Here is a 12,737-nt window from a genome sequence, read left to right as displayed (position 1 = left end):
AACTAAACACTTTACTATTATATATACTGAGTATTACCTGTTTAATTAGTATGAGTATTAATTAATTAATACTGAGTATTAAACTAAACACTTTACTATTATATATACTGAGTATTACCTGTTTAATTAGTATGAGTATTAATTAATTAATACTGAGTATTAAACTAAACACTTTACTACTATATATACTGAGTATTACCTGTTTAATTAGTATGAGTATTAATTAATTAATACTGTTTAATTAATACTGAGTATTAAACTAAACACTTTACTATTATATATACTGAGTATTACCTGTTTAATTAGTATGAGTATTAATTAATTAATACTGTTTAATTAATACTGAGTATTAAACTAAACACTTTACTATTATATATACTGAGTATTACCTGTTCCATAGTGAAACTTCCCATCTAGCACACCCGCCTTTCCCGCAAGCAGTTCGATCAGCTTCCCAACTGTCATGCGAGAGGGGAAGCCATGAGGATTCATGATGATATCCGGGCATATTCCGAAATCGGTGAAGGGCATGTCCTCTTGTTGGGCGATGAGGCCGCATACACTAGAACACAGCCAGAGAAGCTTTACTGCAGCCGCGTCACCAGAAATCAGGTACATCTTAATGGTATGGCGAGCAACGAACGTAAGTGAAAGCAGAAATGGAATGGACAGTATAGAAGAATGTATTACTGTATTAGGCATAATGAACACTTGATATGTTCAAAAATTAAGATGCGACTTCCATAAATGCCGCAGACCACAGCATGATCTAAACAACGGCAAACACACGTGTTACACAGGTCGCATACAGACGACTACAGAATTCGTCTCACCCCTTCTGTCCATGCCGGCTACTGAACTTGTCGCCGATCTCCGGTCGTCGCGTCTGCCTCATCAGCAGCTTGATGAGGAAGGCTTCCTCGTTGTTCGACGTGATCATCACCTTTTCCACGTAGGAGTCTGCAGCTCCCTTGTACCTGGCCAGCAATGCACATAGGTGAAAACAGAAGCGGAGCGGACAGTGAAGGCAACTTAAATATGAAAAGGAAACAATGCATGACGAGGATAACTGTAATTCGAATTTTATGAATACCAATCACTAGAGGTTTAACGATTTCAGTAACAAATTGATTGTTTGAAACTTTGATGGAGAACAAAAAATGGGATTGATCTGAGCATAGATTACTCTTCAAGAAAACATCATTCTATGTACGAGGTCAGGCAAAAACAGATGTGTGCATCCCTGTTTGTTTACCAGCTATTCTGTTCTGCTATAATACTAAGCAAATTTTCCTGTCTGATTATTCTTTTGGCTTTTTAGGACTGGCCATTTCTAGTTTAGTAGGTGTCACTATCTAAGGCTATCACACAAAATTTTCAGGCATTGATATAATATCTTATAAACATCATTGAAATCTCTGCACATATCTCCGCTTACACAATAGGAACATCTCTGTACTCGGGCTGCTGAGGCTGCCCTGCCTGTGTTTGCAGTGGACTGGCTGTGACTGTAGGCATCGACTTGTTGACTAGCACTTGCTTACTCTCAGCTCGCAAACCTGCACATCAAATGCTAGTGATTAAACAGGATATACACACGTGCTCAGTAGCCTAGAGAAAAGATCTCACTACAAATATATTAACTGAATGGGAGCATACTATGGACTTTCGAATAAACAATTATATGTTGCTTGAACAACAGAAAAGACTCATTCATTTCCTCATTTCCAGCAGCTCAAACGAAAAAAAAAATTTACATTTAAGAACTACTTTTAAATTTGAATAATATTGTTACAGTATGCATTCATCACCCCCCTGCCAGTATATTATTTTCGATTGTAGGTTTACATGTCAATTTTATTAAACTAACCAGGAGCAGCTATTCCATCACTATCTAGAACTGTGTGCCGCCATATTGGTTTCTTGGTTGTAGCGTCTAGTAGTGGGCCCATCACTCTGTCGAACGTTTGGTTGGCATATCGCTTCAGCACACAGTTCTGCTTTCGATAAACCAGACACCGAGCGAAACCTAGCAAAATCAGATAAACAGCATTTTGAAGAATCTCATTGATATATATATATATGTATATGTATATGTATATATTTATATACATATATATATATACATATATATATGTATATGTATATATATATATTTATTTATGTTCATTTTTAAATCATGGCAATTACCGTATAACGGTGCTATGCAAGGGTATGAAAGACTTTGATGATGCGAAATGACTGTTGAAAACACACCTCTATCAAGGGAAGCCTTGTTGAGCACCAATGCATCTTCAATGTCATAGCCGCTGTAGCTCATGACGGCCACTGTAGCTGCCATGCCTGCGGGAAGCTTGTCAAATCCTATGATATCAATAGTCTGCAAAATGATTTTGTGAAAAAATCAGTATAAATAAACTAGATTTAGCTCCAAGCTCCAAGTAGTTTATAGATTGATGTCAATTAATTTTGTCATAGTGTGCAGCGCAGGATATATACCATGAAAATTCTTTATTCTGACCTTTCTAGGTATACTCTGCCTTGCCGAGGGCAGGATAGAACTCTTAAGTATTTTTGATCTGATCATAAATGTGTATAACATATCTTTAAAGTATAGGACTGCACGCCTTATAGCATTAGATCCCAAAACGAATATATAAATATATTGTTGGTTATTACCCGTGACTTGACAAGAGGAGCTTGTGGATACACCAGATTGTACAACAGCGTGTCTATTCTATTACGCTGATTGTAGCCTATGGTGCCTATAAACAATAACACACTGATTGTGATAGAATGCCATGCCAAAACTATATATAAAAGAACATCATACTGTTTACAAAAGTTCATAACATTATACTGTTCATGTGTATGACATGCAATTTTTAGTCATTTTGAACAGTGACACTATTGATGTATAACTTTGTGCGAAAGTTAACAGTTGTTAAAAGTTGAACTAAGTTGCTCACCCATAGCTTGCTTTCCCATAGCGCACTGGTACGTGTTCCTTGGTGACTGATTGTGATGAGGGTAAGGTATCAATCCAGCACACACACCCAAGATGGTGAAGGGTTCTATCTCCAAATGAGTACTATTTCTAGAAATACCAAACGAATTGATGAAACACAAAATCAGCACTATGCCTCATATTAATTAAACATACTCTCATTCATACCAAATAAATCCAGCCACCAGATGGAAGCACCTACTTACCCGGTAGAGCCGCTTATTTGGTATTTACTGACTACAGATTCATTCTACATGTAACCTTTGTATGTCAAGGAGTTGAACACTGTTAATAAATGACATTTTAATAGAAATTGGGGCCACATGACATAATATGAGAAGCAGAAAAAATATAGCATGTCATTTGTTACTCGTGCTCTTCCTGATAGGCACTCCCGACACATCTGCTGTGATATCTCCTAGCATACAACTGCATGTCACTTCAGCATATAACTTATTTTCTATTCATGCCTCCTAAGAACTCACCCAGTAATCAATACATATCTGCTGTGATATCTCCTAGCATATAACTACATGGTACTCTACCACATAACTTATTTTCTATTCGCACCTCCTAAGTGCTCACCCAGCAATCAATACACATCTGCTGTGACATCTCCTAGCATATAACTACTAGGTACGTAGTTCACCATATAACTTGTTTTCTATTCACGCCTCCTGAGAGCTCACCCGGTAATCAGCGACTCGTAGAGGGCCACGTTCGAGTCGTTCTCCTCGTTCACGTCCAGGTACTCCACGAGTCCCTCACCGAGAAAATCCTCAAAGGACCTCAAGCCCTGCACCAGCTGCTCAATGTGCCTCTTTGTCACCATCGGTCTGCGCTTCTGTACGATGATGTATGGCCTGGTAAAAAACATCACACCTGGGTATCAATATTCCTTGTAAGTGGAAGTCTGATAAATATATATATATATATATTGGTATATATATTCATAGGTTGCATAGCCTGGTGAAAAATATCACCCTGCGTATCAATATTCCTTGCAAGTGGAAGTCTAATAAATAAATAAATAAATAAATAAATATATATATATATATAGTCATTGGTTGTAGACCCATAAATTCACACACCTACCAATCGATAGTAATTTGCAACCTAGGTAAACGAAACAGCTGAAATAGGTATCGATAACCGAGGTTCTGCATCGATTTATACCTGCAAACACGGCCACCATCAGAAGCAATGTACACGCAGTGGTGCGCCTGATTGCTGTAGATTGAGACAAACTCGTTGATGTATCCTGCACGTCTTAGCACGCGAAACGTCTTCACCAGTCTCTGGTGGTTGCGTACCACTCCCAAAATGTTACCTGCGATAAAATAAAATCCGTGGAAAATTACCACCTAGCGAAAACATGAGTTTGCAGATGGTCACGTGTGTGTATTTCGTGTGCATCGACTATAAATGTACATTATAAATAGGAAGAGATTAACAGAACGAGTAGGAAATGCCAACACAAGAAAAGTCCAGATTTACTAGGCTTACTAGATATGGTTTGTCATGCATAACCCAATAAACATGAACTTAATAATTACCTTAAACGTTCACTTAGCCTTGGCCCTAATCGTTTTTTTCTATACATAATCACAATTCAGAAACACAGACTTAAATGTATGGCAAGGTTTGCAAGAATTCCTGCTGTTCACAAACTGTGTACAGAACTAAATAGTCTACACCCACATTGATTCCAGCTGCACATTTTTACTCTTCCTCATTTTAGAATAGTTCATTCCCCTTGATATACCCCTGCTATGAATCATAGTGACATACCATTGAGAAAGACAAGGTAGACGTTTGGGTTGCTAACCTCCTCCCCACTGAGTATGTGCATGTCCTCCACTCCGAGATTGAAGGCCAGTCTGATGATAGGCCCCTCTTCCATATCTGTCGTGATATGGGTCATCAGTGCCAGGTTCTTAACCAAGCCACACGCCTGCACACATTGAAACGTAACAACTGTAGTCATGGTTATATCATTTTCTCTGGGCAACTAAATTGGGTAACAGAAGTTTGATAGTCAGGATCGACCATATAAACACATTATTAGCTTACAATAGTGTGTACATGTGTATGAACACTATGTACATGTAAATAACATTACTGTGATTGCAACTGTTTTTTGTCACCACAATATTCTCAAACACAGTTTTATTGTTATTATATTAAAAAATGTATAATGATTGCAAAGAATAAGAATGAATATGAAGCAAGACTGCCTTACCTCTCCTTCAGGCGTGTCAGAAGGACACAACATGCCCCACTGTGACGGCTGCAAGGACCTGGGACCACTAACTTTGCGTGTCTTTTCAAACTGTGATGATACAGAATTGTGTCATTAGCATCTATAAATCAAAGGACTGCAGCCAGTAGTGAAGACGAATGTACAGTCACATGACAATGACTGTTATACGTGGTTGATGAACCAGGAACATGACAGCGCATAAAAAATTTCCCTTCGACGAGAGAAAAGGATGTTTCCAATTAAGTTTAACTCAACCTGCTTCTATTATTTGAAAAAGGTAAAATTCATCGCACACCCACTCTAGACATTTCAAAATTCCACCTAGGCTTTTCCGATAGGCGATGGCCAGGTAAAGGCGATGAGATGAGAGTGATTAGCACTCACTCACCTGACTGCTGATTCGCGTCATCATGCCCAGACAGGAGATGTAGGACAGCCTGCTAAGCACCTGTGTAACTCCCGCTCGCTCCATCTTAAACCGCTTCACCGTCCAGTTGCCCTGCAACACACAAGTAACACTAGATGTAGCAGACGTAAGAGATGTAAGAGATGTAAGAGATGTAGCAGACGTATGAGATGTAACAAACGTAAGAGACGTAGCAGACGTATGAGATGTAACAAACGTAAGAGACGTAGCAGACGTATGAGATGTAACAAACGTAAGAGACGTAGCAGACGTATGAGATGTAACAAACATAAGAGATGTAGCAGACGTGTGAGATGTAACAAACGTAAGAGATGTAGCAGACGTATGAGATGTAACAAACGTAAGAGACGTAGCAGACATAGCAGATGTAAGAGATGTAAGAGACATAGCAGATGTAACAGATGTAAGAAACGTAGCAGACGTAAGAGATGTAACAGACATAGCAGACGTAAGAGATGTAAGAGACATAGCAGATGTAACAGATGTAAGAAACGTAGCAGACATAAGAGATGTAACAGACATAGCAGACGTAAGAGATGTAAGAGACATAGCAGATGTAACAGATGTAACAGACGTAGCAGACATAAGAGATGTAACAGACATAGCAGACGTAAGAGATGTAACAGACGTAAGAGATGTAACAGATGTAAACAGACGTAACAGTGGGACAGTAAGTAAGTCAAAGAGGTCGACATACATCGTCTGGTCCTTTAGAGATGTATTCGTGCTAGACTTGACTGTAACTCTTATAGTTAATTCAGTGCCTTGTGTCTGTTTGGGACTATATGTATAGTGACATCCCCATCTGACTTTCATTTTTCCCTTTTTAGTTATGCAAAACTACAATTATAACAATTTTTCACATTCTAAACAGCATGAGATTTAAGGCATGTTCAGCATGCAAATATTTTTCAGCTATTCCATCAGCCGATACCATTATATCTCTAAGATAATTACACAAGTATACTCACAGTTGAGATGGCCTGTACGAGTCCATTGGTGATCTGATCTTGTCTCATGTGCTTCACAATATCAAACTGTGCGGCACGTGGCTTTGGTATGGTTTTTGCTGCAATCATCTTCAGCTAAAGGTAAAAATTGTGTTGCATTATAATCTCTCACACTTACAAGTATGATTACCAAGTGACAGTTGGTCCTTAAAATTAAGTATCAATTGATTTAAGGTCCTCTATAACTGTGCAAATAAAGGATAATTTTGACCCCCCCCCCCGCCACACCACTCGACATCCCAATGACTTTTCAAATTGCCTCCCTCTGTCCCTATGTCCCGAATATCACATCAACACAGCTGGAACTAAAATATATACCTCAGCATTGAACTTTTTGAAGAGATCTTCGAACAGAAGTGCAAGCAACTGCCCCGCGAGTTCAAGTCGTTTGTTGCCATAGTAATCCCTGTCATCCATTTTGATCAGACCTGCCTGTGTCTGGATGACGCGCCGCACCATTAATGCAACGTAGATTGCTTTCACCTTGAAATTGAACTCGACCACCTAGAGGAAAGTAGAACGAAATAACTTTTGTACGTCCTAATGTAATGCCTGTAAGAACTATCAATGACACCATATATTTTTTGATATATTAGCTAAAACCAAGAATGTGTTAATCCATCCATGAACGAACGCACGCACACACGCATGCACGCACAGACACATAGTAGCAGTAATTATAGTATAGATATGTTCATGCTCAATAGCAAAATTTTGCTTTGTCTATGTTGAAGTCTTCACGTCATTACAACTTATATTACAAGAATGTCAATAGTTACATACCACACACAAGGTAATATGGGTAACACATATCTGTGCATATATGTTTAATAGAACTAGCTAAATGTTTTTACACGTACGGGAACATGTGCGAGTATCGTTGTAGCAAGAAGCTCTCTGGCTTCTTCAGTCTTGCTCTTTTTTCCACCACTAGAACCCCACACTCTGCGCTGCCGTACCTTGTTGCCTATGTACGTCAGTGCCTGTAGTGATGCAACACACGGTCTGTGAACATCTCCAAGACATTCGGATATGATCAGAAACACATCGTGCCTCAAACATTTACATGATAACATACTTTGCAACAGCAACTATCCGATTTCGTTCACGAGCTCCAATATAAGGCTACCAGACCTCCTCCCTAATCCATCTATAAACATTTGCCTTTTGAAATTCTTGGGGCAGTGGGGAGAACCCTGTATAGGTTATGTGCTAAAAATAAAATTTCTGAAATCAGGACTGGCTGTGGGTTTTAAAATTATTTTCAAGACTTCTTTTTCCTACATAAAGTGTTAATAAATATAGGTTCCATTGATGACCCTCTATTGAAGGCAATGTTTACCATGGGGTACTTCCAACTTGCCAAGATGCCCTTAAATTTCTTAAAGTTAACACTAACCTTTCCCTAAAAACCTGAAAAGGTTGACCTTTCAAGAACCCCCCCCCCCGAGGTTGACCTTCCCCTCAATGGAAGCCCTTATTCTACAATAACAGTAATATGCACTTTCCTAGATTACCACACTGTACATGTATCAACCTGCTAACCTGGGTCTGTGTGTAGACCTGAAGCTTATGGCACTCCTCTATGGCCTGAGCAAATGCAGAGATGATGTTGTCCTCTGTTCCCACCATCTGTACGATCTCCTGCTCCGATTCTATGCCCATTGCTTTGAGAACAACTACCACTGGCATATCCTGTGATTTGTTATAAACAAGTACTATAAGATTTAACACATATCACAGCTTACAACCCTATTCCAAGGAAGCACTTAAGGGATAGATCACAAACATATTCATGAAAAAGTCCTTGAAAGTAATAAGACTGAAACTCTACAGGTAAAATTTTGTAAAAAAAATTGAATATTCTGTAAGTGTAAGACAATTTTACAGGCATGTAACATTGCTGAATATCATACTTGGCCACACGTGAAAACAACACTACTGAATTATGGTTATTTCTTTTCATGCTATTAACTTATTTACAAATTAGCTGCTGGGACAGAATGCAGTATTTCTGTCCAAAGTATTCGCCCATTGACATGCATATTCCCTCGCACAAATGCACACACGCACGCACACACGCAGTCGCACACTATTGTGATCTAGCCTACTCACTTCGGAAAGCGTGTTGTGCTTTAGATAGTATCTGCCCTGCTTCACCACTAGGTTGGTTCTACTCTTTTTCTCATGCGTAGAGCTCGTCACAGAGCAACCGACATTGCCCTTGCGGTCAGATTCAACGATGATCCTGTTCTTACTCAGCTGCTCCTGAATGAGACAAACCTTCTCCACTCCCTTCACGACAAAGTATCCACCTGAAGAAGCAAGCTCAGTTGGTAACACTGCTTTGTTGTGTCCACATCGTTTACATATTCTACTAGTCATTCCTGCAGTGTTTTTTTACAACTCAGGGACAATTATATGACTGAGAAATAGGTAAACACTAATGGCAACTATGTAATTAATCTAAACGTATGATTTTTTTAAACTGATGAATTATGTAATAAAAGCTCTGTTACATTCATATGTATTGTTACTATACTTATTCTCTACTATTTGGTATATTAATTTATAACAACCGGTGTTTTTTCTTGATTCGACTTTCGTTTTCAATTCTTGGAATCTCAAAATTTGACGGGCCGAACAAAAAGCCCCAAGGACACCGGAGACGGGGCTGTTTATGGGGTCTGGGCCGATCGGCCGCGTGGAAAGGCGACGCCTGGTAGTATAATACACAGGTGCAGACCTGGGTCATATGGGCATTCCTGAAGTTTCGCAAGCTCCGCTGGTGATTTCCCTGTCAGCACACAGTTGGAGCTTCGCAACATGATTGGCATTCTGCGAACGTGATATAAAGGTTTATATATATATCCTAACATTACTATATCACAGTTCTAGCTTATAAAGGAGTTCCTATGTACGTCTTAAATATAGATGTTTATGAGGCAATAAACCTAGATATGACGGTATTTAAAATCCAATATATTATACATTATAAAATAAAAAGAATACAATAAACTATAACCAATGTCATTAACAATATTAAATGTTACATCCTATCTCGAATGTACTGGAATTTTAAAAAAGCCGCAGAATTCATTATATATATTCATCATATATGCTTACAATCACACGTGTATATAATTCTCATCTCACCTTCCGATCGGCAAATTATTACGAATGATCCGCTGGCTTCCTCTAGTGTATTCTATATCCACCGTGATTGGAGCTGAATACGTCATGTCCCTGAGACGACACTTAATAAAAGAAACCAATTAATCAAATTACGTCACATTTTAATTTCATCCAATTTCCTATGAAAGCCTTTCAAACTTAATGAAATTAACAAAGTAATCAAATCTTGAGAATATCATAACATAAAATAGTTACTCAATGTTGTCTGTAGGACTATACAGAAAACATAAATATAGATAACATGGCGTGCAAAGCAATGTCACCATATATATGGCTATTGTATATTATGTAAATGAGCAACTGGAATGGATTGAAAGAACAGTTTTTGTGTAGAATATAGAGCATTTGCATGAAATATATATAAATATTTATATATATATATGTGCATTCTTCAGTCATGTTTAGCTAGCAATCCGAAAGGTTAACAGACAACAATTTATATCTAGGTTCATTGGATTTAATCTATGATAACATAACACTAAATTTCTTCTATGATAGGCCCATTTATCTAAAATGTTAACAACAAATTCATCAGTTGGTACAATTGCCTTTGTCAAGATGAAGGTAACTTTATTGCTCGCTGCTAACCTTAAATAATGGATATAATGAAATAAAATATAATATACACATTCTTACCTCATGCGGGGAAACAGACTTTGTTATGTTGAAACTTTCCTCCACATCAGGCATACCAACATAGATATCAAGGTACCTGAAACAACAATATAACAAACATTATGGATGCCATTTATTCTGCACAATTATATACTCCATATAAAATGTTAAAAGTAGAGGTTAACAAAACATGGTAAACAGAGACATGTATAGTGCAATAATGGAAAAAAATGGATATGATAAAAGTAAAAATTGCCATGAGTCTATTACAAACAACAAAATCAGATATACAAGGAATATAAAGCTTACTTGACATAAAAATTAGGATCAGCTTCACATGTGACCTTCTCATTGGCTTTTACAATCTTCTTAATCTGAAGTAAAAAAGATATTACATAATTACACAATGGTATAATAACCTAACCTCGTATGTGGAAGGTCGGGGGTTCAACTCCCGGCCGGGTCATACCAAAGACTTGAAAAATGGTACACACGGCTTCTCTGCTTAGCATTCAGCAAATAGAGATAGAGTGTGGCAAGTTAACTCGCAGTGCTATCAGTGGACTAACCCCCTACTGTAGCATTTACTGTGAAAGCAGCTGCGGGGCCTCAGGGTTACTGAAACGGAGATAGGCACTGCCCTATGCGCCATGTAGCTATGCGCTATGCGTATGAAGGCGCGAGAAGGATTTAATAATGAACCTAAACGTAAAGTATCAACAGCTAAAAAACAATTCATATAACACTTTTAAGCCATGCTAGTTCAACATAGTGTATTCACTATTCAACATCAAAAATAGCATTCAAATGATATGTAGAGAATGTCTATTAAAAATGTGTAGTACTAGAACAGATTAATGATAACAACTATTAATATAAACTTTCTATACATACCTCGATATTCGTGAAATAGTTAAAGGAATCTATGTGCTGTTTTACAAGACCCTTTATCTTTAGAAAAGCAGGTAACAATTTCCACTTGTCCTGAATATAACAAAGACATTTATTACGATGTCAGATCAATCATTTGTTTGTCCATACATGATCATTTATATCTCATAATTTTATGCTATATGTACTTAAATTACGGATTTAATTTTAAAACAGTCTTTCTGACCGTTATCGTTGTATTCCCAACCACCTCAGTACTTACTGGTATTGCTTGCATAACAGCAATTGTCTAAAGTAAGGTTATCATGTCTTAGAACACTCCTACATCGTTATTTTCACAAAAAAATATGCAACCATTGAAATCTGTCATAACTTTTTGCATGACATTTCACTTCACCAGATATATAACAATCTAGACTTATCATGCCATAGCTAATTACGTTTCCGAAAACGGCCTTGACGGCTTTTTACCATTTCCTCATTTTATCATTATTGTGACCATGATTGTTACTTTGACTGCACACATTTTCTTTATATCCATCAGTTTCACTACTTCAGCAGGTTTTTCATCATAATTACACATGAATGTCATTCATACATGATGAAATTGGGAGATTAATGATTGTTACAGCTGTTTGTGTTTTCTGTTTTCCCCAGCTTCCGATAGTACACGGAATGACTAATCTGATTCCACATTATTTTTGGAGCACCCATCTGTCGATTAATCTATCGATCCCTCCATCGACGTCATCGTTAGTGGTAACTGTAATGCATCATGACTGCAGGTGTGATTGTATGTTGCAGAGGCACATTTGAAAAGCATTGAAGTTGAATTACTGGGCGATAGAGAGTACATAATTAAAATTACTTCATTAGGAACCTTGTAGTAAATATAATTTGTGTTTTACTATCATTTTATTATGCCCAATTGCCTGTCTGGTGTTAAATACAATAATGTAACCCAACAAGAGTAGGGTGTACCCAACAAGATGATATTGACATATTGACTATTGTCCATTGAGTATTGAGTATTGTATTTGTATCCTTGATTGTATCTACTCTAGTCTGGTGTGTGTGGTTTCCAGCGTTGTACGTTCTCTACTGTCTACAGACTACAGACTACACCGCAGTCTGTAGTGTAGGGTACTGACAATATACCTCCAGAGCCTTCACTGGTTCTTCGTCCTTCGGGTCAGTTTGATCCATCTTAGCCAGCAAATTAGATGTAATAATGTAAAATAAATTCATACATGGTCAAGTAACAAACACAGACTAACGTGTAACAACTTTCTCCCAACGCAAAGAAACGCAAAGGCATGAACGACAATT

The 12,737-nt window shown here is 37.8% G+C and overlaps 1 protein-coding gene across 1 annotated transcript in view; it reads right to left on the bottom strand.

Moving 5' to 3' along the window:
• LOC106811566 (DNA-directed RNA polymerase III subunit RPC2-like) overlaps window positions 1-12,737 on the bottom strand; it is a gene marked incomplete at its 3' end in the record, with an annotated part of 15,608 nt that extends 2,871 nt beyond the window's left edge. The window contains 23 exon segments of the mRNA XM_014815238.1: window positions 390-562; window positions 834-977; window positions 1,439-1,559; window positions 1,871-2,029; window positions 2,257-2,380; window positions 2,680-2,765; window positions 2,970-3,097; window positions 3,697-3,870; window positions 4,184-4,337; window positions 4,799-4,961; window positions 5,250-5,339; window positions 5,659-5,769; window positions 6,669-6,782; window positions 7,026-7,211; window positions 7,568-7,690; window positions 8,253-8,402; window positions 8,823-9,022; window positions 9,454-9,545; window positions 9,864-9,964; window positions 10,539-10,614; window positions 10,827-10,891; window positions 11,412-11,501; window positions 12,567-12,737. Of these exon segments, the coding sequence (XP_014670724.1) occupies window positions 390-562; window positions 834-977; window positions 1,439-1,559; window positions 1,871-2,029; window positions 2,257-2,380; window positions 2,680-2,765; window positions 2,970-3,097; window positions 3,697-3,870; window positions 4,184-4,337; window positions 4,799-4,961; window positions 5,250-5,339; window positions 5,659-5,769; window positions 6,669-6,782; window positions 7,026-7,211; window positions 7,568-7,690; window positions 8,253-8,402; window positions 8,823-9,022; window positions 9,454-9,545; window positions 9,864-9,964; window positions 10,539-10,614; window positions 10,827-10,891; window positions 11,412-11,501; window positions 12,567-12,656 (2,914 nt within the window).

The sequence above is a fragment of the Priapulus caudatus genome, unplaced genomic scaffold (assembly GCF_000485595.1).
Source record: "Priapulus caudatus unplaced genomic scaffold, Priapulus_caudatus-5.0.1 Scaffold19, whole genome shotgun sequence".
NCBI lineage: Eukaryota > Metazoa > Priapulida > Priapulimorpha > Priapulimorphida > Priapulidae > Priapulus > Priapulus caudatus.
The sequence above is the reverse complement of the archived record's forward strand: the minus strand, read 5'-3'. Positions and strand labels throughout refer to the sequence as shown.